Genomic DNA, 26721 nt, shown 5'->3' on the forward strand with positions numbered 1-26721 from the left:
TTTGGGACTCGTCAGCTGGATGTACCTGCATCTCAAAGTTGATGTTCCCTCTTAGTGGATAACGCTATGGGTTCGAGTTCCAGAGTGAACATCAACTCTGAGATACAGGTACATACAGCTGACGAGTCCCAAATAGATGAACCACGAGTTCTGGATTTCACCGCTAGCCACTATCCATCTTTGCTTACCATGTCTGTCTATTATTTCTATTTCACTGTTTGTGAATAAACTCATCAAATAGTCAGAAGGGGTTTTGTGAAGATTTCAGTATTTTCATAATTGAAAGCATGAGTCAATTGAAGTTAGAGCCGTCCAATGCTTCCAGGTTTTCCTTAGTGCTCTAGCTTCAATTGATTCATGCTTTCATCAAATAGTATTAGGTTATGCTATAAAAACTTGATTCGTCAAAATTGTACTTAATTCAATATATACAGTTATTGTTTGAATCAAACAATTTGATTTCACCTATCATAATAGTAATATAGTTACTAATACAAGAATACTTATAGTTTCCCCCCTCGGATTATATTGTCATATCAACTAAAGTGTTTTTTTTTCTTGTTTTTTTTTGATTTATAGCAGCCAGTACAATTAAATGTCCTGAAATTAATGATTAAAATTACTATTTTGATAACAGTATTCATTCAATGAACTTTTGATGATACATTAAAATAGTTCACTTGGTATTGTTTGCTTGTATCTTCCCATTGTTGTTTAGGACTGTAATTGATCAGTCTGTTATTGGCAAATGTACATACTGTGCGGATTGATTCGATATTGCCATAAGCAACAAGCTTTATAAGCAAAGATGGATGGTGGCTAGCAGTGGAATACAGGATGCCCGTCTCGTCTTATTTGGGACTTGTCAGATGGATGAACCTGCATCTCAGAGTTGATGTTCACATTGGGACTCGAACCCAGTACCATTCTTCTAAAACGCCATCGCTTTATCCAATTAGTTACTTGCACAAGCAAGTGGCTACCAGGACTCAGTAGCTAGGTGGATAACGCGATGGCATTGAAGCGAATGGCACTGGTTTCGAGTTCCAAATAGGATGAAACGCGAATCCTGGATTCCACTGCTAGTTACTATCCATCTTTCCATATAGAGGTTAGTAATTTTTACACTTTTGCACATTTATTTAAAAACAGATTTACCAAACCATCCAAAATGTTTGGAGAAACGATGAATGATGAAATCTTTCTGTTGATATCGTTTTTCATAAAAACGGAAACATGAATTGTTGATATAGAGAAAGATTTGGAATTGAAAGACTTTGATAAAATTAATTTCAGTTCTCTAGAAGAATAACTAATCAAAGATAAGTTACTATTGTTAGCCACTTAGATGTGTATTTATCATTTTCTTTTCTCCTATGGATCTACTTATATATGGATTATTGAGACAAGCTCATATTTGAAAGCTTGTGCATACGTACCTATGCGTTAGAAAAGAAAGTTATCATGTTTGTAAATAGCCATATTTTGTATAAGTTGATGGAGATTTAACACATTGGAAGCTTTTTTTCTTTTCTATCAAAACCATGGCAACCAACCCAGTAGGACAGGACACCACCTGATAAAGAAGAAGCTTTTAGTGGTTTTGTTTCGTCAATCAATCCACCTTGATAACTGCCATTATATAAATCCCAACGGCGTTTGAATTCAAAAGGCAATGTGATGCACCAACTCCAATTTATTAGCGGATAGCACCAATAACAAAGTTACAAACACATCGAGAGAATTCGGAGCAGAGAGGTGAATATATGTGTGTACGAGAAATACAGAATTAAAATTATAATGAAATCGAATCACGGCGCAACTGGACATGGCAAAGGCAAATAATAAGATTCGAATACGCTTATACATGGAGAAGGGAATTATTCATCGAAAGATATTTAAGTTATCAACATTTAAGGTTAAAAGAGATATGTGCGTAGGCTGTCACATGTGATTATAATAGTACAAAGAAATCGACGATTTGTTACTATTCGAATAACATTATCTGTTAAGTAAGTTAATAAAAGGACTTAACCAAAAATTAACCATAATCGAAATTGATTGTAGGAGAGGTACTATAGTATTCCCTACAGGTTTATTTATTTTAATGGATGGTCTTGACTATGTCACTAAATGATCTTTGATATTGTCTGATCCTGTCAAATTCTCCAAAGAAACTATTTAAAAAGACACAACTGAAAAAAATGGAATAGACGCTAATTAAAATCCTAAGGAAGATGAAAGATGAGTTTATTATCAATTATGACCTCTATGAATATATTAAACCACCAGGTTGCGTTATACCAAGACTATATGGACTTCCAAAAGTTCATAAGAATAATGTCCCTCTAGGTCCTATACTTGATATGAACAACTCTCCGTATCACCTGATTGCCAAATGGTTAGCTGATATTTCACAACCCGTTAAAAATCATATCAATAAAAATAACTCGATTTCGTGGATTGGTTGAAGTTAGACATAAACAACGTTGGATACCTGCTCAGTGGTCTAGAGGTTAATCGCTCGCGCATGAGACTGATAGGTTCTGGTTTCGAATCTCACGAGGCGGGATCATGGCTGCTGACTGCTGAGGAGTCCCACAATAGAACGAGTTGGCAGTCCAGTACTTCCAGATTTTCCATGGTGGTCTAGTCTCAGTTGACTTATAAATTCAACTATAAACTATAACTCTCTTGATTCCTTTGACTTTGTCGACTCAATTAGAAATATCAATGTAAATGGTAGAAATATAATCTCATCGGATGTCATTTCTCTTTTTACAAATGTTTCTCTCATAGAAATGCATTTGATTCTTACAGACTACTATCTCTATGTTTAATTTTCTTTCAATTAATATTTATGATAAGTGAGTCAATATGTAGCTTTATTCATATGTGCCTGAGGTGTGTGTTCTTAAAAACGGACTTACTGTCTTCTCTTTATTATCTCCACCAGCCACATAGTAAGTTTGAGTTAAAATAATCACTCACCATTTCATTCTCTTCTATAATTCGTTTCCATATAAAATATCCATCTTCAATCATTGGGAAGAAGTAAACCATTCCAAATGTTCATTTGATGATCATAGCTATCAATCAATCTCTGTACAAACTAATTCTTGTTTCTAAGGCTTCGAATTCTCCTTTTGTCAGTAATAATGACTAAAATTGATCAATTCAGCAAGAGTTACAAACAGGATGAAACATGAGTTCTGGTTTCTATTTATAATCACAATACAAATCTATAAGTTTTTGTATACTGAAATAACCGACATACTACCAAATTACAATAGCTAAACAAAAACTAAATCATCACATAAACACGCTACCACTGAGCTATCTGGGTCGCGACTGAACTCCTGTAGGACTGAGATGTATTCACAATTGACTGATCACTAGGTGGTAATCAATGTCATAAGTTTCTGATTCTTCTTAGTACAGATAGAATCCTATCAACTGACTTGCAATGTCATCATTAGTCTAGGTGTCTCGACATTGTGTGGACTAACATTGAGATAATATGGTAGTTGGAGGTAGTCAATAGGAAACTCTGGGTGACCTATGTTTTGAGCTACTTGGCACTCATCAGTAAATTATATTTGTAATATGGAGGAAACTGATGCTCCTTGACGGATCCGATTCTGTGTTATCCAACTTCACAGTCTGATATGCTTCATGCTAATTACGATTTCCTCGTTAAACGAACGAAGGTCAATGACCCAGCTAACTAGAGTGAGAAGTTCAAGTTGAAACTTGGGAAAGATATATTCCGCAAGCAGCCGAAGTACAAACAATCGCAATAGGACTAAATTGATTGATTCATCTAAGGAGTCCCAAACAGGATGAAACATGAGTTCTGGTTTCTATTTGTAATCACAATACAAATCTATAAGTTTTTGTATACTGAAATAACCGACATACTACCAAATTACAATAGCTAAACAAAAACTAAATCATCATATAAACACTGGAACGTAAAATCTATTCATAAATTAAGAAAACATTATTAGGAAAGTAGAAACATTACTAAACACACAAGTTACACTACTTCTTCCTTGTCTACTAATACTACTATTACTACTACTACCAATACTACTACTACTACTACTATTACGAATACCATTCGGTTACTCGTCTTAGTCATTATATTTCTCTTGCCAAATATTTCCACAATAACATTACATGAAAAGAATAGCGCTCAATTAGTATGCATGTTTACCATATAATAGTAGCGGCAATTCATAACTCTTTAAACAATCCATACAGAAAACAACATAGAAACTGATCTGACATTGTCTTAACTATTATGGTTCTAATCTTTACTAATATTACTAATGTAACTTAAAAATTGGTTTCACAATAATAAACTACAAAAAGAAGATTACCCGTTATGATTTAAATAGTTCGGCAAAAGTAAAAGAAAATAGGAAACTGAACAGGAAAAAAATCAATAAGAAGGTAGAAACTAGACTACAATATATAAAATCATGTTCTTTTCAAAAACTTTATATTTGATAGAGAAACTCGTTTCTAAACTAACTAAGAGACAGATTATTCTTACTTTATTTGTATAGTTGAAAGCATGAGTCAATTGAAGCTAGACCATCATGGAAAACCTGGAAGCATTGAACGGCCGTTTCGCCCCATTGTGAGAGTCTACAGCAGTGCACATCCACGACCTTGCCTCGTGAGATTTGAACCCAGGACATATCAGGACCTAACACTGAGAAGTTGTTTCATTCTACACAAAGTTGATATTCGACACTATACTGTTATAAAGTTTCAATACATAGTTAGCTTCCAGGTTTTCCCTGGTGGGTCTAGCTTCAATTGACTAATGCTTTCAACTATGCAAATACTAAATCTCCACAAAAACCTCTTTCGATAATTTTATTTACATTTGTTGTTTGAATCTTCCAAATGTTTTTCAGGACTATAAATAAATAATCCTTTTTGGTATATGTATTCATCTTTTGTGAATTGTCTCGATAGTGTCATTGAATTACAAGTATTTTTTAAGTAAAGTTAGATAGTAACTAGCAGGAGAATCCAGGACTCTCATTTCTTTATATTTAGGATTCATCAGTTGAATGTACGTCCATTTCAGAGTTGATGTTCACTATGGAACTCCAACCTACTTAGATACTAAGTCCCAGAGTGAGCATCAAATCTGGGATTCAGGTACATGCAACCGATGGATTTCAAAAAGAACAACTTGAGCGTCCTGAACTTCCTGCTAGACAACTGTCATATCCCGAAGAGAATTATGAATGGTAACTTTTGAGGACTATTCATGGACTAATATGATGCGTATATTTCCTATTGTATAATTGTTAAGTAATTTAACTATTCATATTCATGTTCCTTTTATTATGAGCTTTATTTTGACCAATAGACTATTACTGTACGATTTACCATCCTTGTGTTATCCACAGCCTATCAATTACTATACCCCCTATTCACAGCCACATTTGGCTAAATCTTGTACAAATGTTATTTTCTATTTTATGATACGATATGCTCAGTTGGATTGGTATATAAACCCAATATGTTTGAGAATAATGATTTATATTGTAGAGGCTGTTATTAGTGTTCTGGACTTAACTGGCTGAACTAGGCAGAAAGTAGAACGGACAAGTACTCAAGACTGCTCGTGCGGGTTCCGTGTGTCATTGGTCCGATCGATAATTCACTCCTCTCCAATTGTCGGGAATCATCACATTATATATTAACAGGGCATCAAGACAGGCACACAAGTTATAAAATTGGCGACGGAGATATAACAACAACATCCAAATTACTTTAGTCATTTATATATTTAGGGTTACTGGTTGACTTATTGTATGACGCTAGATACATTGGATGTAACATTAGAAATGTTCATGATTATATTCGAAATACTGTTCAACTTAGTTTTAAAAAAATGATTGACAAGAACACTGAGGAGTTGCTTCATTCTACACCAAGTTGATATTTAACACCATACTGTTATAAAGTTTCAATATACACTTAGCTTGAAATCATAAGTCAATTGAAGCTAGACCACCAAGGAAAACCTGGAAGCACTGGACGACCGTTTCGTCATATTGGGGGTTAGGTGCCCTGGCGCGAGACTGGTAGGTCCTGGGTTCGAATCTCGCGAGGCGAGGTCGTGCATGCGCACTGCCGAGGAGTCTCACAATAGGACGATTTGTGCGTGCAGTGCTTCCAGGTTTTTCATGGTGGTCTTGCTTCAATTGACTCATGATTTCAACTATGAAAAATACTGAAATCTCCACAAAACCCCTTCTGAATATAGTTAGCTAACGAATTCTACTAAATCTAATGTATGGTTTTCATTTTACGTACAACAAAAGTCATGAATATTTACATAAGTAATCCTAATCGTAACTTCACAATGATGATGTAATACTTATTTACTATGGCCATTTCAGTAGCTTAAATACGAGTTTGAAATATCTTTCATAATACAAAAATAAACCTACACTAATTCAACAGTTTACCTTTTAGTGGCCCTATATCTGACTCCAGCTACATCATATGCTGATTGTTATCGAAATATACATGTCGCCAATCCTCGTATACAATCATTGACTTAAATCGCGTTGGTGAATAATGGAATTTAAGAAGTCAAATACGAGAATGGATTTTGGGACACATATGTTTCGTACAATCGCTGATTGGGGAAGTGAAGCAAAACAAAATGACGTACAATGGAGAAAGCGACTGAGTCAACTCGATTTAACCAAGGGCGAATCTAAACTTATAGTCACACAATAATGAATCACGGATATATGAGGAGTAAGATAAGAAATTAGCACACATACGATCATATAAAAAAACAGTCAGGATTAATAAGCAAATAAGTGACAGGGTAAACATATGGCTCCAAGAGGCTAGAATAACCTATGTGAACTTGACATAGTACCAGCCCATACAATATCATTCTCTCTCAACTTATCAATGATAATATTTTACCCATTGACGATCTCTCTCACTTATTTTGGTCAATCGTGTTGTTCAAATCCATTTATTATTGTTTGTTTGAATCTTCCCATCGATGTGTTAAGACTGCAACTGGTCAGTCTCAAACAAACAATACTAAATGGATTTAAACTTTACCCCATCGCACAAGCAAGTGGCTATCAGGACTCATTGGCCGAGTGGATAACGCGATGGCGTTTGAAGCGAACGGTACTGGGTTCGAGTCTCAGAGTGAACATCAACTCTGAGATGCAGGTACATCCAGCTGACGAGTCCCAAATAGGACGAAACGCGCGTCCTGGATTCCTCCGCTAGCCACTATCCATCTCTGCTTACCATAATCTTGTTGTTCGTTTGTTTTCTGCAATTCTATGAATTATGCTAACATTCCTGCCTCTGCATTTTAAAACCGATTATTTCATTTGACCACTTAACATGACTTATCAAGATTGAATTACAGATGAAATATTATTTGAACAATGGATGGGTAACAACTAGGTAATTATGACACACTTTTTTTCTTACATAATAAGTTTATTCTATCAAATAAGTAATGTAATTAACTGATTATGTAGGGGTTTATTCGCATTTGGAGCCAGGTATATAGATCGTTCGATGAGTGCTTTATTCAAAAGAATTCAAGAACATTATCCGGTGTGGTTAAGAAAAGGAGAAAACGACTCAATAAGAAGTTCAGTAATCGAACACCTTGTGAACACAAGTCACTAAATCAAGACGGACTCTGTATTCAAAGTCACCTACAACGTAAGTAGAAGTCTCCCAAAGGCAATTATATTGCATGTTCTTAGCATTGTCGAAGCAGTACCCATATATCTGGGAAAACCAGAATTGTGTGTCCAAAAGAGTTTGGTACAACCTCTTCTTCTACCATGGTTTTAATGTCTTCTAATTTTTTTTCACAACTGATTGATCACTGGGTGGTGATCAATATCATATGTGTTAAGTCCTTCTTAGTGCAGATCGAATGCTATCGATCAAGTTGCAATGTAGCCACCAGTCTAGGTGGCTCGAACCTGTGTTCACTATATTGAGATAAGATGGTGGTTGGAGGTGGTCAACAGGAAACCTTGGTCCTGGGTTTCGTGCTACTTGGCACTCGTCAGCAAGGTGCTACCTGACGGATTCGATCCCGTGTCACTCAGCTTCACAGTCAGAGACGTTACCACTGAGCTATTCGGGAAGCACTGTTGAGTCACCTAGATTAGTGGCCACATTGCAACTAGATCAATACCATTCGATCAGCACTAAGAAGGACTTGACACACATGACATTGATCACCACTCAGTGATCAATCAATTAAGATTACATCTCAGCCCTACAGGAGGTCAGCCCTGGCCCAAATAGCTCAGTGGTAACGTCTCTGACTGTGAAGCTGAGTGACACAGGATCGAATCCGTCAGGGAGCCCCCGTTCCATCAAGATTACAGGTACATCTTGCTAATGAGTGCCAAGTAGCACGAAACCCGGGTTCAGGGCTTCCTGTTGACCATCTCCAACCACCATCTTATAATTTTTTTCTTTGTACTCTTCTTCCTTTACAGCTGTTTGCTTCCTCTTCCATCTCCTGCTTAAACCTTTTACCCCCAACTGGTTTATTTCTGCTTTTACTATCCTTCTGATTACATTTAATCTCAATTTCAATATTTTATCATGCTGAGCCATCCTTTCCCAATGATAATTTCCCTATCTATCTTTTGATGAATATTTAAGCCATTACCAATCAAACGATTATTAGTTTCCATGTTTAAAAAGATTTTTTTTAATGCCTTTGTTTATTCTACATCACTATCACCATGTCTAACAGAAGTTTGTTATCAGTATCATTGTAATATATATTTGCGATTGTACAGCTTTGAAAATCAATTCTCCGAAAAGAGTACCAATTACCGTAATCGAGGTAGATAGAGTGAAGTTTGAGCTAGAAAATACAAGCTTGCAAATCAAGTATTGTGAATAAAGGTTAGTGAGGATGAAACAGAAAGGCAATGAACTTTCAGAGTGGAGATTTGTGGAGATTGTAGTAATTTATTAGTTGAATTCATTAGTCGATTTGAGCTAAACTATCACTGAAAACCTAGAAGCACTGGATGGCGGTTTCGTCCTATTATGGGACTTCTCAGTAGTGCGCACCCACGATCCCGTACTCAGGACTCGAACCTAGGACTCTCAGTCTTGCGCTCGAATGCCTAACCTCAAGACCACTGAACAGGTATCCAACGGTGTTAATGTCTAACTTTAACCAATTTTGAGCTTAAGCGTTCGCATGCGAGACCAAGGGTCTTGGGTTCTAATCCCGCGTGCGGGATCGTGGATATTCACTGCTGAGGAGATTATTTTGGTAATTGTACTTTGTCAAAAAAGAATGTGTTACACAAAATCAACCTTGAAACATCGAGGTAGTCAGCTGCAATATACAAATACATGTGAGTTATGATGACTATTTTATTATAAAACCAGCAAAGTAGATTGATCAGAAATAACCTGACGGTTAAACATATCTCTAAAGTGCATTGGTTTTATATCACACATTTAATGTAAGTGAGGTTATAGCAACTCTTCTACAATCAATCTGGATTATATTCAACTTTTGTCGAGCCCTTTTATTAACATACTTAACAGATAATGTTATTCGAACAGTAACAAATCGTCGATTTTTTTGTTCTATAATTATCACTATAATATCATATCTGTATAAACGTGTACTCTTGATAATATGATAGCCTACTCACAGATCTTTCTCTCTAGCTGAAATGGCTTAAATATCACCTGATGAATCATTCTCTTCTCCATGTATAAGTGTACTCGAGTCCTACTATTTGCCTTTGGCTTGCTTAGTTACGTCTAGATTCAATTTGACTGTAAATTTGATTCTGTATTTCTCACATACACACATCTTCGCCGCTCTGCTCCAAATCCTCTCGATGTGTTTGTAACTTTGTTATTGGTGCTATCCGCTAATAAATTGGAGTTGGCGCATTACATTGCCTTTTGAATTCAAACACCGTTGGGGTTTATATAATAATAGTTATCAAGATGGATTGATTAACGAAACAAAGCCACTACAAGCTACCCGCTTGTAACACATGTTATCAACAGTCACTAAAAGGCAAAGAAGACCTGAAACCACAACACTCAATGTTCACACCAAAAGAGAACACGAAATGAAAGCCACGAGTCTTTTTTTTTCAAAATTAAAATTCGCTGGTGATGTACACAAGAATAGTTAGTTCACAAATTGGTTTTATGAATCATCTTGTAAGTTTAGTGCATGCAGAGCTTGCTCTTCTTCTTCCAAAGCTTTTATCCGTGGTTGCCTTGTAATAGAAAGAAAACAGAATTTGTTAACAACATCCTACATGGTGATTTCAACCTCGTTACACGCTAATAAACTGTAGTTCTCTCTGTGTTCGATCATCGTTGTCTCCGAAGGATTGCCGACATCCAGTGGCAACACCATGTTAGTAATGCAGAGGTTCGGCATCGTGTATTCGGGCGCAGAGACGACAATTAAATTGGTGTCACCATCTTGAAACACCGACTTCGGTGGCTTGGACATGTTCTACAAATGTCGTTCCAGAGAATTCCATGTCGTGCATTATTTGCCGACGCTGGGACTGGTTGGAAAAGACGGAGAGGTGGTCAGTGTATGACATGGCGTCGTGGTATGAAAGAAAGCTGCAAAGGGCTAGCATGTGTTGGTCCTACACGACTCCCTGGCTGGGGTCCGAGAGATGGTGCAACACGTTGGCTGGAGACGCTATCAGATATAGCTCAGAATAGAAGCCAATGGAGATCCTGCTGTAACCTTATTTTGCTTATCTGCATAAAGAGTGGTTATAACCTCCTTAACTGAGAGAGTTCTTCTGGTTGTACATTTCAGTTTCCCCCACCATTACCCTTATTTTTTGTTTATATATGCATCTTAACCCTTTTCTCTTCCCATTCTTATTGTTTTTGGGGCGCATATATATCTGGTACCCCCTCGTACCAATATGTATGTGTTTAAATAAATAGATAATAAACTGTAGTTGGCACTTCTAATTTCAAACACCGTTGGGATTTATATAATAACAATGATCAAGATGGAGTGAATAACAAAGTTAAGCCAACTACAATTCTACCGGATATGCTTTCAATTTGAACTGAACATAAGTAATATAGACCCTGGGGGTATCATTTGCTTTCTTTCACGTATTAAAAAACGGATTTAAGTAAATCAATGTTTGGTAGATGTTCCATGAATATCCAATGTCATTACTTAGAAACAATTTTTTTTCCTTTTTTTTTCGAACAGGATGTTTTTCATTACGTACAAATTTACTTTGAGTACAGTTTTTTTTGCTTTTCGTAACTTGTGAATAGTGTACATTCATTCACTTCATATTCATCACGTTCAAACAGGGATTGTATATTAAACAAGAACGGGAGGGGTAGGGTACGGATTGTTTGTGTTAATTAAAATAATTTAGGAAAAAAAGAGTTGCGTTTTTAATGTAAGAAAAAAATGCGTTTTTTCACTTTGTTTTCATTTCTTGGAACAAAAATGTAAATTTTTCTATGCCTTAATAACGTAAAGGTTCAATGTGTTTTTGTTTAAATGATTGTTTATATATAGTTGAAATCATGAGTTAGTTGAAGCTAGACTACCATGAAAAACCTGGAAAAACTGGACGGCCAACTCGTCCTATTGTGAGACTCCTCAGCAGTACGCATCCACGATCCCGCTTCGCGAGATTTGAACCCTGGACCTATCAGTCTCGTACGCGAGCACTTAACCGATAGACCACTGAGCCAGCCGGCATCCAACGGTGTTAATGTCTAACTTCAACCAATCCACGAAGTTGAGCAACCATTTCACCATTGTCTTCAGTAAGTTGATATCTCACAACAGACGTGGTTGAACTCCACTGGTTACTGCTTCTCACTAGAACTCCAGGAAATACCTCTTGAAACCATTCACTAGTGAGCATATGATAAGGAGGTTTGTGTTGATAAAACTCTCCATAGAACATTCAAAAATGAAGAATATTTGAGTGAACAGTTGTTTCTGCAATGACTTCATCATCAGGCTCTACAATTATAAGATCATAATTTTTGTGATTTTTTACAAAGGCCAAAATAAAGCATGCATTAATGAATGGTCTATCGGTTAAATGCTCTGGCGCCAGACTGGTAGGACCTGGGTTCGAATCTCGTGAGGCGAGATCGTGGATGCACACTTCTGAGGAGTCCCACAATAGGACAAGTTGGCAGTCCAGTGCTTCCAGGTTTTCCTTGGTGGTCTAGCTTCAATTGACTCATGCTTTCAACTATGAGAATTAGACAATGTTATGTGTGAAAATTGGTGAATGTTTACATCTGTTACGACATATATACTTCAAAATTGTGCTATTTGCAAAATTAGAAAGGTCAGTTAATAAATGTGAAAATGATTTGCAATAAAGTGTCCAGTCACAATCAGTAGAATAGTAATATAGCAAAAATTGCATGAATATAATGCATAGTAGGAGAATTTCATCTTGTCAATTGAGATAATAATGATAAGCAGTAATAATAATAAGATTGGTGTGTGACTATAATATGTAATAAGAAGGGTTTTATCAAGGTAATTACGACAAACGAATTAAGAAGAATGAATGTGAAGATTGAGATAGAGGTAATCAAGAAGACAGTAAAAGGTTTATAATATTCAGTCTAAGTATCCGGTGATCCAGTTGTAGGCCAAGGTAAGCATGGAGGCTGAATATACTTTTTCTAAATACATAAGTTTGGTTTTCTGGAGTTGATCCAATGGTTTTGGCTATCTAGGGGAAAAAACGTAATCTAGCTCCATGAGGTAGATTTTTCGGAACTTGATATAAAACACAGAAAGCTTCCTGTATTTTGACATGAAGTTCACTATCTACCAAGTGCTGTTGATCGATTTAATAACTCCTTATCTCAACCATACTGATACATGTTCACGAACACACAAGAATAAAGCTCTCTGGTAACGGCCTCTGTAACTAGCTCCACAGGAGCAGTTGAATTGGTGTACACACATGGAGGAGCCCATCTTCAGTAACCTATCCTTGATTAGTTTTGTGAGTACTGGTTTAGTTGAGAAAATTATATGTAGCTTGGCTGTGTTAAAATATCACCCACTATGTCCCCTTTAAAGTCCAATCTCAGATATAGGATTTTCTTCTACTAAATGAGTCACAATTTTCTTTTTTTAATGCCTTCTACCAGGAACTTTCCGACGAAGCTATCTGGATAGCCATTATTTCATAATGTGTTCTTTAGTATATCTATTTCGCCTTCTACACTATCCTCAAAACATAATAACATAATAATTGTAAAAGTAAACGTGATATAAAGCGAAGTAGACAGAAGTTGAAAAAGTAAATCAATGAATTATAACTAAATGCCTATGCTTATTGTGAAGTCTGAAAAGCTTTAGATCTGTTTCTATGTAAGATTATGTGTTATAATTTTCGAGAGGTCCTTAGATTTGACTAAATAATTATCAGCTATTCAATGTTTATCAGTCGTTCTCCAACTTACTTACGCCTTTTACTCCCAATGGAGAATAGGCCGCCGACCAGCATTCTCCAACCCACTCTGTCCTTAGCCTTCCTTTCTAATTCTACCTAACTTTTGTTCCTTTTTTCTCATATCTGTCTCCATTTCTTGACGTAATGTGCTATTTGATCTTCCTCTTCTACTCTGACCTTGAGGATTCCATGTGAGTGCTTGCCTTGTGACTCAATTAGGTGATTTCGTCAATCTGTGTCCTATTCACTTCCAGCGCCTCTTCCTCATTTCTTCCTCCAGTGAATGGAATCTGGTTTGTTGTCTCCCACAGTGGAATGTTGCTGATAGTTTCTGGCCAGCGGATCCGAAGTATCTTGCGTAGACAACTGTTAATATACACTTGTATCTTCTGGATGATGGCTTTCGTAATTCTCCAGGTTTCCGCCCCATACATTAGAACTGTCTTGATATTTGTATCAAGAATTCTGATCTTGGTGTTGGTTGACAATTGTTTTGAGTTCCAGATGTTCTTCAGTTGTAAATATGCTGGTCTTGCTTTGCCGATCTGTGCCTTCACATTTGCATCAGACCAACCGTGTTCATCAATGATGCTCCCCAGATATGTAATGGTCTTTACATTCTCATAAGCTCTCCCGTCAAGTGTAATTCGATTGGCGCATGCTGTATTGTATCGGAGAGTCTTGCATTTCCCTTTGTTTATATTCAGACGCACCGCTGCTGAGGCTGCTGCTACACTAGTCGTCTTCTCCTTCATTTGTTGTTGCGTGTGTGATAAAAGAGCCAGATCATCTGCGAAGATCACGCCTCGCAGGATATATATATATATATATATCTTCGTTTGAATGATCTATGATTTAGCCAATAAATAGTCTGGGTGTCTAGAGTAGTTACTGTTAGTCACTGTAACTAATAAAATAGTCTACATAGTCAAAATTGAAATTAATCAGTTGGTTATCTAGTCGAATTTATTTGATTTATCACATTGTTCATCAGAAGTATTTAGTTCTGTTTTTAAATAGTTCACGTTTATAAGTAAAGAGATACAAGCTTAGTTGTCACTCAACTATATCACATTTCAGTGTTTTCGACTGATTATTAGCTTCTTTACAAATTTCTGAATTAAAATAAGCATTCCTGAATTATCAGATCTTATAAACATGGGATGGAAAATGTGGCCCCTAGTATTCCTCAGTTAATAGTGTAATGGACGTGAACACAGATGGGGACAACCATCGAGGTGTACAGGACAAGGTGTGAACCACATGTGGAGAAATTCAAACACCTCACTTCTACCCGAAGTTTGTGCTGACGATGCCGTTCAGAAGGACGATGAAAGCTCCACGACCAAACCATCTAGCTCCACCTGACCCACAAATCTTCTCCATCATCTCAACAACCAATGGATTTTAATGTAAAATTATAGAAAAATTATAGAAAATATGAGAACTATACATCAAATACTGCGTTTGCGAATTTTCATCATTTTTCCTTCACAATTCCTTTATATTTCCTTTTCTGTTTTGTGTTCAATTTAATCTTCATAGCCTTCTTTTGTCAAGACTTCCACTTCTGATTTGTGTTACATACTACTTATATCTGTCGACAAATGTAGCATGCACCACAATAGCATAAGTAATATTGCTAAGAATGGTTGTGCACCTCTTTCAGTTGTTCGAGCGTCTTATCACTGACTGATATGAGCGGATTTATATATGCACTGGGTTAATTGAGCTACGAGTAACTTTATGTTGAATCAAGCTGTGTACACTACGTGATCCTTGAGTAAAGCAAATGTCATGTTTATTTTATTGTCAGTTCATAGATGAAGTATTCTGCCTATTATTTGATTGCTTATGTAAAAATGGATATTACGTAATCCATCATGAATTGTCTGCTTATGACTCTATTAGGTTACCGCTTGTTACATAAGCCCGTGAATCTGAATTTTTTGACGTACATTTTAATCACTTACCAGGGGAGAAATATTGACGTTTCAGGAAGATAGACTGCGGTTTGTTTTTGAAATTTTCTTCACTATTTATTTTCAAAGAAATTAACTGTTGTAAGCAAAGATGGATAGTGACTGGCAGTGGAATCCAGGACGCGCGTTTCGTCCTATTTGAGGCTCGTCAACTGGATGTACCTGCATCTCAGATTTGATGATCACTCTGAGACTCGAACCCAGTACCTTTCGCTTCAAGCGCCATTGCGTTATCCACTCAGCTCACTAAGGTACTGGGTTCGAGTCCCGGAGTGAACATTAACTATGAGATGCAGGTACATCCATCTGACGAGTCCCAAACAGGACGAAACGCGCATCCTGGATTCCACTGCTCACATACGTAAGTTTATCAGTTTAAACATTTACTACTGTCATTCAATTTAATAAGTCGATGAATAGCTATTGGCTGCCAATAGTTTTGCGAATGAAAACGTGAGATTAGGATTCTTTGAAATAAATGGGAATAAAACTATTTTGAGACAATTCAACAGAATTAAGTGAAGGCTCACTTGATCGTAAAACAGGAATGGTCAAAATTAAAATAAAACCTTTAGGGCAAGGACAGAAAACTCGAATAACTGGTCCTTTATTCTAGAACTACTTTATGCATCCTCATTTTCTTCCTCATCACAATCTCCTTCTTCTTCAGCGGTCGCACAGTCAGTTTGTTGGTATTCGCAGAGGAGATCGCTCATATTGGACTCTGCCTCCGTAAACTCCATATCATCCATACCCTCACCTGTATACCAATGCAAGAAAGCTTTACGTCTGAACATTGCTGTGAATTGTTCACTAACACGTCTAAACAATTCCTGAATAGCTGTACTGTTCCCGATGAAAGTGACTGACATTTTAAGACCTCTTGGTGGAATGTCACACACTGCCGTCTTCACATTGTTCGGTATCCATTCAACGAAATAGCTCGAGTTCTTGTTCTGTACGTTGAGCATCTGCTCATCAACCTCCTTCATCGACATACGACCTCGAAATATTGCGGCCACTGTGAGATATCGTCCATGACGTGGATCGCATGCAGCCATCATGTTCTTCGCATCGAACATCTGTTGAGTCAACTCGGGAACGGTGAGAGAACGATACTGTTGACTGCCACGACTAGTGAGAGGTGCGAATCCAGGCATGAAGAAGTGGAGACGTGGGAATGGCACCATGTTCACAGCGAGTTTCCTCAAGTCAGCATTGAGTTGACCAGGGAATCTGAGACATGTTGTCACTCCTGACATAGTTGCACTGACCAAGTGGTTCAAGTCTCCATAGGTGGGTGTGGTGAGTTTCAGAGTACGGAAGCATATGTCGTAGAGTGCTTCGTTGTCAATGCAGTATGTCTCGTCGGTGTTCTCTACGAGTTGGTGAACAGAGAGTGTTGCGTTGTATGGTTCGACGACTGTGTCAGAGACCTGAAAATATGTTTGTCAGTAATTTGTGTTACCTTAGGTGAAGGGACCACTGAGAATGTGTTCATGATGCGGTCAGGATACTCCTCACGAATTTTCGAGATGAGTAGTGTTCCCATTCCGGAACCTGTTCCACCTCCCAGAGAGTGGGTCAGTTGGAAGCCTTGTAGACAATCACACGATTCAGCCTCCTTACGTACAACATCGAGAACTGAATCGACCAATTCTGCACCTTCGGTGTAGTGACCCTTGGCCCAGTTGTTTCCAGCACCACTTTGTCCAAACACGAAGTTGTCTGGTCTGAATAGTTGTCCGAACGGACCGGCACGTACACTGTCCATCGTGCCGGGTTCCAGATCGACGAGAATGGCACGAGGCACATACTTTCCACCAGTTGCTTCATTGTAATATACGTTGATGCGTTCTAGTTGGAGATCGGAATCTCCATGATAAGTGCCAGTTGGGTCTATTCCGTGTTCATCTGATATGACTTCCCAAAACTGAGATATTAGTATAAATGTATGTTGCTTACCTTTGCACCGATTTGATTTCCACATTGACCAGCTTGAATATGAACAATTTCACGCATATTTTCTAGTAGTAGTAAACTAGTTGTCACTGGCTTTTATATATGTGCATTACTATATATTCATCTATGTTGTCATAGTTACGGTCTAATTATCGACGTAAGTAATCTAATTCAATGTACTTGAATACTTATTTCTTATTTATTTATATTTTAAAATAATGATCTACTTATTCACTTCACGTGACATACAGTTCATTTCCATTATGTAAGTCTAAGTTTACAAAAAACGAATCAAATTTTTTATAGAGATAAACTGACCGGACCCAACGTTGCTTAACCGCGGTGATTGGATGACAACCGATGTTTCCAATGTGGTATGATAGCCGGCAAACAAGAACTGTATTTATCTATCTATCTATCTATCTATCTATCTATCTATCTATCTATCTATATATATATATATATATATATATTATTCAAATAATCGTGTGTATATAACGTTTCATCGTCTGTTTTAAATAGTCAAATCTGTTATTTAATTACTAGGATATGTCATAAACACATAATAAAATGGATACAAGTCCCAATTATGAAACTGATTTTTTTACTGATTTATCATTTAAGTAACCTGACAAACTGGTCAACCTAACACTGAACTAAGAGATGGTGGTTAATGAGTAAGGGGATTGGTAATAAATATATGTCTATCAACAATATAACCTTATCTAGTTAGCGAATACTATATATATATATATATCTTTGAACTTTAATCTTGATGTTGAATTTGGAAAGTTATATTTTTAAAGAAAATCTAGTTAATTCATTCTGTATACAACTGTTGATTCTAGCTTAATGTGTATTGAATAAAAGGACTGATGTATTTGATACTATTATGAGTTCATCTTACTCGATAAACGGAACGTAGGTCAAAATCACAGTGACAGGATAGAATAATTCTAATCCGTTGTCTCCGGCTCTGCTAACTAGATCAAAAAGTCTTGATCAGGTGTAGAGAAGGTATTCAACATGTACCATGAAAATACGAGATCGCTAAACCCATAAATCAAGCTTATTTATACAATGATAGAAACGCCCATCGGAGAGCGATAACATAGTGTACTAAAAAAAAATCCGTCAACCAATGACAGTGAAGGGATTCCGAGTGGGAAATGTAGGCTGTAGGTCAACTAAGTGTTTGTTGGCGTGAAAACATAAGATTCAAATTGTCAGAATAACTGTATGACACAACGAAGAAACTCGATTGATGACTTGACTGTGAAAGACCAGTGAAAAGCAAGGAAGGAAAATTAATCATCAGTATTGAAGAACAACGAAACAGGTGGGTAGAACACTTCAAAGAACTCTTGAATCGACCAGCTTCACTGAACTCACCCAACATCGAAGTAGCACCCACGGACCTCCCAATCGATGTTGGCCCACCAACAATTGAAGAGATCAGCATGACCGTTAGTCAAATCAAGAGCGGCAAAGCAGCGGGACCAGACAACATCCCGGCAGAGGCACTGAAAGCAAATGTAACAGCAACTGCCAAGATACTCCACATCCTCTTCAGTAAGATTTGGGATGAATAACAAGTACCAACAGACTGGAAATAATAACTTCTGATCAAGATATCAAAAAAAGGCGATCTCAGCAAGTGTGATAACTAAAAGGACATCACTCTTCTCTTAATATCAGGAAAAGTCTTCAACAGGATATTGTTAAATAGGATGAAGGATTCCGTGGACGCTCAACTTCGAGATCAACAAGCTAGATTTCGTAAGGATAGATCGTGCACAGATCAAATCGCAACTCTACGTATCATTGTGGAACAATCAATCGAATGGAATTCATCACTCTACATCAACTTCATTGACTACGAGAAGGCATTTGATAGCGTGGACAGGACGACCATATGGAGGCTTCTTCGACACTATGGCGTGCCTGAGTATATAGTCAATATCATACGGAACTCCTATGATGGACTAAACTGCCAAATCGTTCACGGAGGACAACTCACCGACTCGTTTGAAGTAAAGACCGGTGTTAGACAAGGTTGCTTACTCTCACCCTTTCTCTTTCTCCTGGTGATCGACTGAATCATGAAGACGTCAACATCTGGAGGAATGCACGGGATACAGTGGACAGGCAGGATGCAGCTTGACGATTTAGACTTCGCGGATGATCTGGCTCTTCTATCACAAACGCAACAACAAATGCAGGAGAAAATGACCAGTGTAGCAGCAGCCTCAGCAGCAGTAGGTCTCAACATACACAAAGGGAAGAGCAAGATTCTCCGACACAACACAGAATTCACCAAACAGATCACACTTGGTGCAGAAGCTTTGGGGGATGTAAAGACCATTACATATTTGGGGAACATCATTGATGAACACGGTGGATCAGATGCAGATGTGAGTGCGCGGATCGGCGAAGTAATAGCAGCATATCTACAATTGAAGAACGTCTGGAACTCAAAACAATTGTCAACCAACACCAAGATCAGAATTCTTGATACAAATATCAAGACAGTTCTAATGTATGGGGCGGAAACCTGGAGAACTACGAAAGCCATCATCCAGAAGATACAAGTGTATATTAACAGTTGTCTACGCAAAATAATTCGGATCCATTGACCGGACACTGCCAGCAACAAGCTAGTGTGTGAGAGAATAAACCAGATTTCAGTGGAGGAAGAAATGAGGAAGAAGCTCTAGAAGTGGATAGGACACACGTTGAGGAAATCACCTAACTGCGTCACAAGGCAGTCCCTCATATAGAATCCTGAAAACCAAAGGAAAAGAAGATGAATGCCAAAGGACAAATAATCTGAGTAAAGTGTACATTATACTTGATGGAAATTTAAAAATAGTAGATCACACTTTTTTTATAATTTTAAAAATCATAATAATGACCTCTATATATTTATATTTTTCTTAACCCAAAATCCGCAGTTGTCAGTCTAAAAACAACAACATGTTTTCAACATCATTTTCACAAATACATTTCCCTTGCATAGATACATTCAGTCTTAGATAATAGATTTTCAGTATATATCATTGTCTTCCTATTGTCTAAGACATTTCTCTTAAATTATGCTACAAGTGAATAAAACTGACCAGTTGCCGTCCTAAATATCGATAGGAAGATTCAAACAAACAATACTAAGTGAATTTAAACTTCACCCCATCGCACAAGCAAGTGGCAATCTGGACTCAGCAGCTAAGTGAAAAACACGATGGCGTTTGAAGTGAAAGTTACTGGGTTCGAGTCCCAGAGTGAACGTCAACTCTGAGATGCAGGTACATCCAGCTGACGAATCGGAAATAGGACAAAACGCGCGTCTTGGATTTCACTGCTAGCCATTAACCATCTTTGCTTACAATGCTTGTGATTTATGGCAATATCGAAGCAATACACACAGAATGCCAGATGCCAATAAGAGACTGACCAGTTGCAGTCCTAACACATCAATGGGAAGATTCAAACAAACAATACTAAGTGAATTTAAAAACGTATGTAGTTTTTATTTTCTAACAATTATGAATATTCAAAACATATTTAGTTAATGAAACATTTCTGATTTTTAACATCTAGTTGACCTTTATTCATTTTGTTGATTGACATTAATAACATTTTCATATCTACCCCTTCCCCCCAAAAAAATAAAATAGTCGAACAGTATATACTACTTTTAAATACTTTTAATGTCAATCAAAGATTAAAAACAAGAGCATCTTTTGAAACAAAAACACTCAAACAACTGAAAATTGAATCTAACTTCATGTTTCAATGTGTTTTTTTTTTCAAAATAACACCTCAAAGTTCCTGTGTGTTTGTTGTCGAATGTTATGTTACCCTCTTATTTACAGTCATACTTTACAAGATTATACCATTTTCCATATCTGAATTGTTATAACTTGTGGCCAAGTGGATGTCCTGTTATTGTATAACGTGATAGTACTGCCAATTAGAGAGGAGCGGTTTATCGATCAGACTAGTGACACACGAAACCAAGTACAAGCAGTCTAGAGTAATTATCGATTCTGTTATCTGCCTAACCCAGCCAGTTAAGTCTAGAACATCAATCTCAGCCTCTGTAGTATGGATCGTTATATTTCAAACATACTGAGTTTATATACCAATCAAACAGACCACATCGTACCATAAAATAGAAAATAACATTTGTACAAGATTTAGTTAAATGTGGCTGTGAATAGGGGAGATAGTAAGTGATAGAGATTGCATGATTCAAGAATGGTAAATCGTATGACAATAGTTCATAAGTCAAAATAAAGCTCATCATAAGGGGAATATGAATATGAATAGCTTAGTTATTTAACAACTATACGATAAAAAATATATGCATAGTATTGGTTCATCAATGGATCCCGAAGGTACTATTCACTATTCTTATCGGGACATAACATGAATGTAAAATACTTTCTTTTGAGAGAAAATAATTTTGTAGATGAATAGTTAAATTTATAAGTCAATTAAAGTTAAACCACCATGGAGAAACCGTAAGCACTGGATGGCCGTTTCGTTTAAGTGAGAAACAGTGACCGGTGGAGTTCAATCGGTTACCTGTTGTGAGATAGTAACTCACTGAAGATAATGGTGGACGGTGACTCAATTTTGTGGACTGGCTGAACATTAACACCGTAAGATGACGACTCAGCGGTCAAGAGGTTAAGAGTTCACGAGCAAGACCGATAGATCCTGGCCTCGAATCCCGTGAGAGCGATTATGGATGCGCACTGATGAGGACTCCTATACTAGGACGAAACGTCAGTACAGTACTTCCAGGTTTTCCATGGTGATCTCGCTTCAATCGACTCATGATCTCAACTATTAAACTACTATCATATCCACAAACATCCCTTTCTGATTGAAATCATTCTATCTTTATTAAACATAAATTTGTCAAAAACCTTATATATTTAAACTTGTATGATCCTTCATGAATTAAATAACAGGAACAAATATATTCAGACATTTTAATATCATAATTATGATGTAACAACATTCTATCTATTACATAATTAAGAAGTAATAACATATGTAATTACAAAGAATTTTGTCATAGTTACAATGTTGTTTTTTTGTTGTTGACATTACGGTTGTTATCTGAGTATCTTATCAACAATTGTTCACTATCCACTCACTCATTAAAGTGAAGATTCAACACCCCCTTTTCTGTGTTTCCTTTTTCATCTTGACTTTTTGTTTCCTTTCAATTTGGCTCTTCACTTCTTGACATACATAGTGATGATATGGGTACATGACTGTATTAGAATTATGTTATTGTCTTTTGGTTTGAAGTCAAGCTGTAAAAAAAGAAAGGCAAATAGTAATCATGTAAATGACACAATGAACAGAAAGAAAAAAAGAAGGATATACGAATATGTGCCGAATCCTACGTTGTAGCTGACTGACTGACTGGCTATACAAATAACACCATATACTACTTACAACACTTTGAAAATGTAAAAAAGAATTTTATGATTGGCGCCATCATTTCATCAATGAACAACCGTCATTACATATACATATATACAGATTATTAAAACTAATTTGATAATAATGTCACAAATATCATTGATATTATAGTAAAAAACAAAAAAAGTGGGGGGTAACAGATAACAATTGTTACTGTTTTTTCTTGTAACTTAGGATTATTACTCTTTTTATCTTCCCATTGATGTTTTAGGATGGCAACTGGTCAGTTTCTTATTGGCTATATGTGTATACTGTGGGTATAATTGTAATTTATTCATTTATAATGAAGGTATCAAGTAATATCGTATAGACTAGTCACTATATAGTTGTAAATGAAGGCATTATGTATGTATATATATATATACCCCCCAAATATGTAAATGTAAATTAGAGTTGGTTTACATGATAATTTGTACATCATATCCGTGTTAAATTTGTGTAACTATGCATATGTATATCAAGGTATTTGGGTTCAATGAATGAAGACAAAAGAATCATTGTTATACATTACTAATTTGTTGCTTACATGATGAATAAAAGGATACATATATAAATATCTTCTACATACATCCGTCTATGTAGTTTACAACATCAAATGATTTGGTTTATTATAATAATAAAGAAAAAAAACATGAAAAATAACATTTATTAGTGTTGTTCTTTTTGTGTTGTTGTTGTTTCGGATGTGAACAATGAAAGAAGAAGCCTTAACAAAATATGGAAGCTATTTTTGGGGACGTTACTTACTTACGTCTGTTACTTACAATGGAGCATAGGCCGCCGATCAGCATTCTCCAACCTACTCTGTCATGGGCCTTCCTTTCTAGTTCTATCCAATTTTCGTTCATTCTTCTCATATCTGTCTCCATTTCTTTGGTTCTCCAGTTCTTTGATCATCCTCTTCTTCTTTGGCCTTCAGGATTCCATGCGAGGGCTTCTTCTTGATTTCTTCCTTCACTAGAATCTGGTTTGTTCTCTCCCACAGTAGAATGTTGCTGATGGTGTCTGGCTAACGGATCGGAAGTATCTTGCGTAGATAACTGTTAACAAACACCTGTATCTTCTGAATGATGGCTTTCGTAGTTCTCCAAGTTCACACCCCATATAGTAGAACTGTTTTGATATTTGTATTGAAAATTCTGATCTTGTTGTTGGTTGACAATGGTTTTGAGTTTCTTTGGGACGTTTCTTCATTCTAATTCAAAGCTTGTAAAACAGTAACATTGTGAGGGCTTGCCTTGTGACGCAGTTGGGTGATTTCCTCAATGTGTGTCTTATCTACTTCCAGTGCTTTTTCCTGATTTCTTTCTCTATTAGGATCTAGTTTTTTCTCTCCAAATAATCGTTTTGGAAGGTTTATTTTATAGGTTATTTTTACTGATTTTAGAATGAGACAATCAGGACGATATTTGTACATTGCGATAGTTAACCAATCCGGTTTCATCTGCATGCTTATTACACGGATATTTAGGAGTTGAAATTAAAATTGATGTGAACAGTGAAACAAGAAGCCTTAACAAATTACGGAAGCTATTCTTAGGGAAGTTATTTCATTTTAATTCAAAGCTTGTATAACAGTCACATCTACTTTCGCCCCTAGTCTGTTCTATAGATTACAAACTTTCGTTTGATGTATGATTCACTGCTATAGCATTCTCTGTTCCAAATTTATTGTCATTTAGACGTAATCTTTTGTACTCGAATCCTCCAGTTTTGGACATCATTGTATTTTCCTGATTGTTGTACGTTGTGGTCGGGTTATTCATCTATTTATTCATGTATGTTTTTACACTATTCTGAAATCGGATATCATATCGGAATTTGGAAAAAAGCGAGTAGTTTTCCAATTGTCTTGTCTTCTCTCTCACGCGTGCTTATTAGCCAATCAGATGATAGAATAGTTTTCTTTTCTCTACTCCACTTCGAACTTATGCATACTAGCCTCAAGTTTAAGCCAGTCAGCCTATCGTGTCAAGATTTTAATCTACATTAGACAAGTTATCATCGGCACGAAAGTCGGTAGACAGATTAAGGACGTAACAGTGAAGTTCAACCAGGTCTGTTGTGAGATATCAACTCATTGAAGACATTAGTCGTTGGTTGCTCAATTTCATGGATTGGTTGAAGTTAGACATTAATACCATTTGATGCCGGCTCAGTGGTCTAGAGTTTAAGCGTTCGCGCGCGAAACTGTTAGTTATAGTTTATGGTAAAACTATACTTTTCCTGATGATAATTTTCACGTGAAAACAACTGAAGCTTCAGAATTTCTCTTCGATCTCTATTTGTGTTCATTTGTAGAATGGTCAGTACTACCAACAGAAAAGTGAAGATAAATAAAGACAGAAAATTATTTAAAAACATATGCACACTAATTTAAACATCAAAATAGTCATATTTACTGCTCGTAGAATAACTGGAATAATCGCCTTGATTTGAATTAGGTTCAAATGATATTGTACAAAACGAAGCCTTGTATTTAAATCATTCAGACTTTAGAAAACCATATCTAGAGGAGATAAACGTGCATACCATTATGTATGATGTAACATGTTTTCAACACTTTTTATTCTTATAATGGCTTTCCAGTTAAAGTCAGTCCAGTCCATGGTTTAAGTCACCTGTGAACAAACTTATATCTTTTGGTATTGATATAATACAGTAAAGCTCTAATATATTTTAGTGGCCCCATATCTAACTCCAGTTGAATCATATGTTGATTGTTATCAAGATATACATTTCACTAACCGTCGTATATTTTTATCGACTTAATTAGCGTTAGAGAATAACGGAAGAAAATAAGCCAAATATGAAAATGAATTTTAAATACAGATAGATAATCAGGGAAACGATGTGAAGAAAGAGAAGTGAAACGAAATGAAATGACGCTCAGCGGACAAGATGAGTCAGTCAACTCAATTTAATCAAACGTGACTCAATATTTATAGTCAGACCGAAAATAAGTTACAGACACATGATGAATAGGGTAAGCATTTAACATACATACGATCATATAAGAACAGAGTTAATAAGCCAGAAATCAACAAGGTCAAATTGTGGCTTCGGAAGAATGAATAAATTGATTTGTCCATAGGCTAAAATAACCTATGTGGGCTTGATATAGTACCAGCCACTACAATATTTCTAGATTATGGATGTCAGTGTACTCCAGGAAACGCGCTTCATCCAACTTGATTCTCGTCATATAGATGTAACTGCATCTAAGTGCTGATTTTCTCATTGAAACTCAAATAAAGTTCATGTTAATTCAAACGTTGGTTATCCACCAAGCTAACAGATCTAGAGAGTCATTATCCTAATTGATTGATCACCGGGTGGTGATCAATGTCATGAGTGTCAAGTCCTTCTTAGCTTTGATCGAATGCTATCGATCAATTGTGATTACATCTCAGTCTTACAGGAGGTCGGTCGCTGCCCGAATAGCTCAATGGTAATGTCTCTGACTGTGAAGCTGAGTGACACGAGATCGAATCCGTCAGGGAGTACCAGTCCCCTCAAGATTACAAGTGCACTTTGCTGACGAGTGCCAAGTAGCACGAAACCCGGGTCCAGGGATTCCTGTTGACCATCTCCAACCACCATCTTATATCAGTCATTATCCTATTTTTCGTAATGTTTCGTATCCTCTCATCGTGGATATGCATTAATGCATTTGGTCGCTCTTTGTTGCCGTATATGCTCATTAAACTTAGTATCCTATCCAGTAGATTAGT

At 36.6% G+C, this 26721-nt stretch overlaps 1 protein-coding gene across 1 annotated transcript in view, besides 1 other annotated feature; it reads right to left on the minus strand.

Moving 5' to 3' along the window:
- Positions 1-17545, minus strand: part of Smp_192110 (putative tubulin beta chain) — a gene marked incomplete at both ends in the record, with an annotated part of 28218 nt that extends 10673 nt beyond the window's left edge. The window contains 2 exons of the mRNA XM_018797433.1: positions 16992-17456; positions 17489-17545. Coding sequence (XP_018652475.1) covers positions 16992-17456; positions 17489-17545 — 522 coding nt within the window. The remainder of the gene's footprint in view (positions 1-16991; positions 17457-17488) is intronic.
- Positions 17546-25537: 7992 nt separating this feature from the next.
- Positions 25538-25603: a sequence feature (Short protein (Smp_198090, CCD79872.1) was converted to a misc_feature.).
- Positions 25604-26721: the final 1118 nt, after the last annotated feature.

The sequence above is a fragment of the Schistosoma mansoni genome, chromosome 4 (genome assembly GCF_000237925.1).
Source record: "Schistosoma mansoni strain Puerto Rico chromosome 4, complete genome".
NCBI classification, from domain to species: domain Eukaryota; kingdom Metazoa; phylum Platyhelminthes; class Trematoda; order Strigeidida; family Schistosomatidae; genus Schistosoma; species Schistosoma mansoni.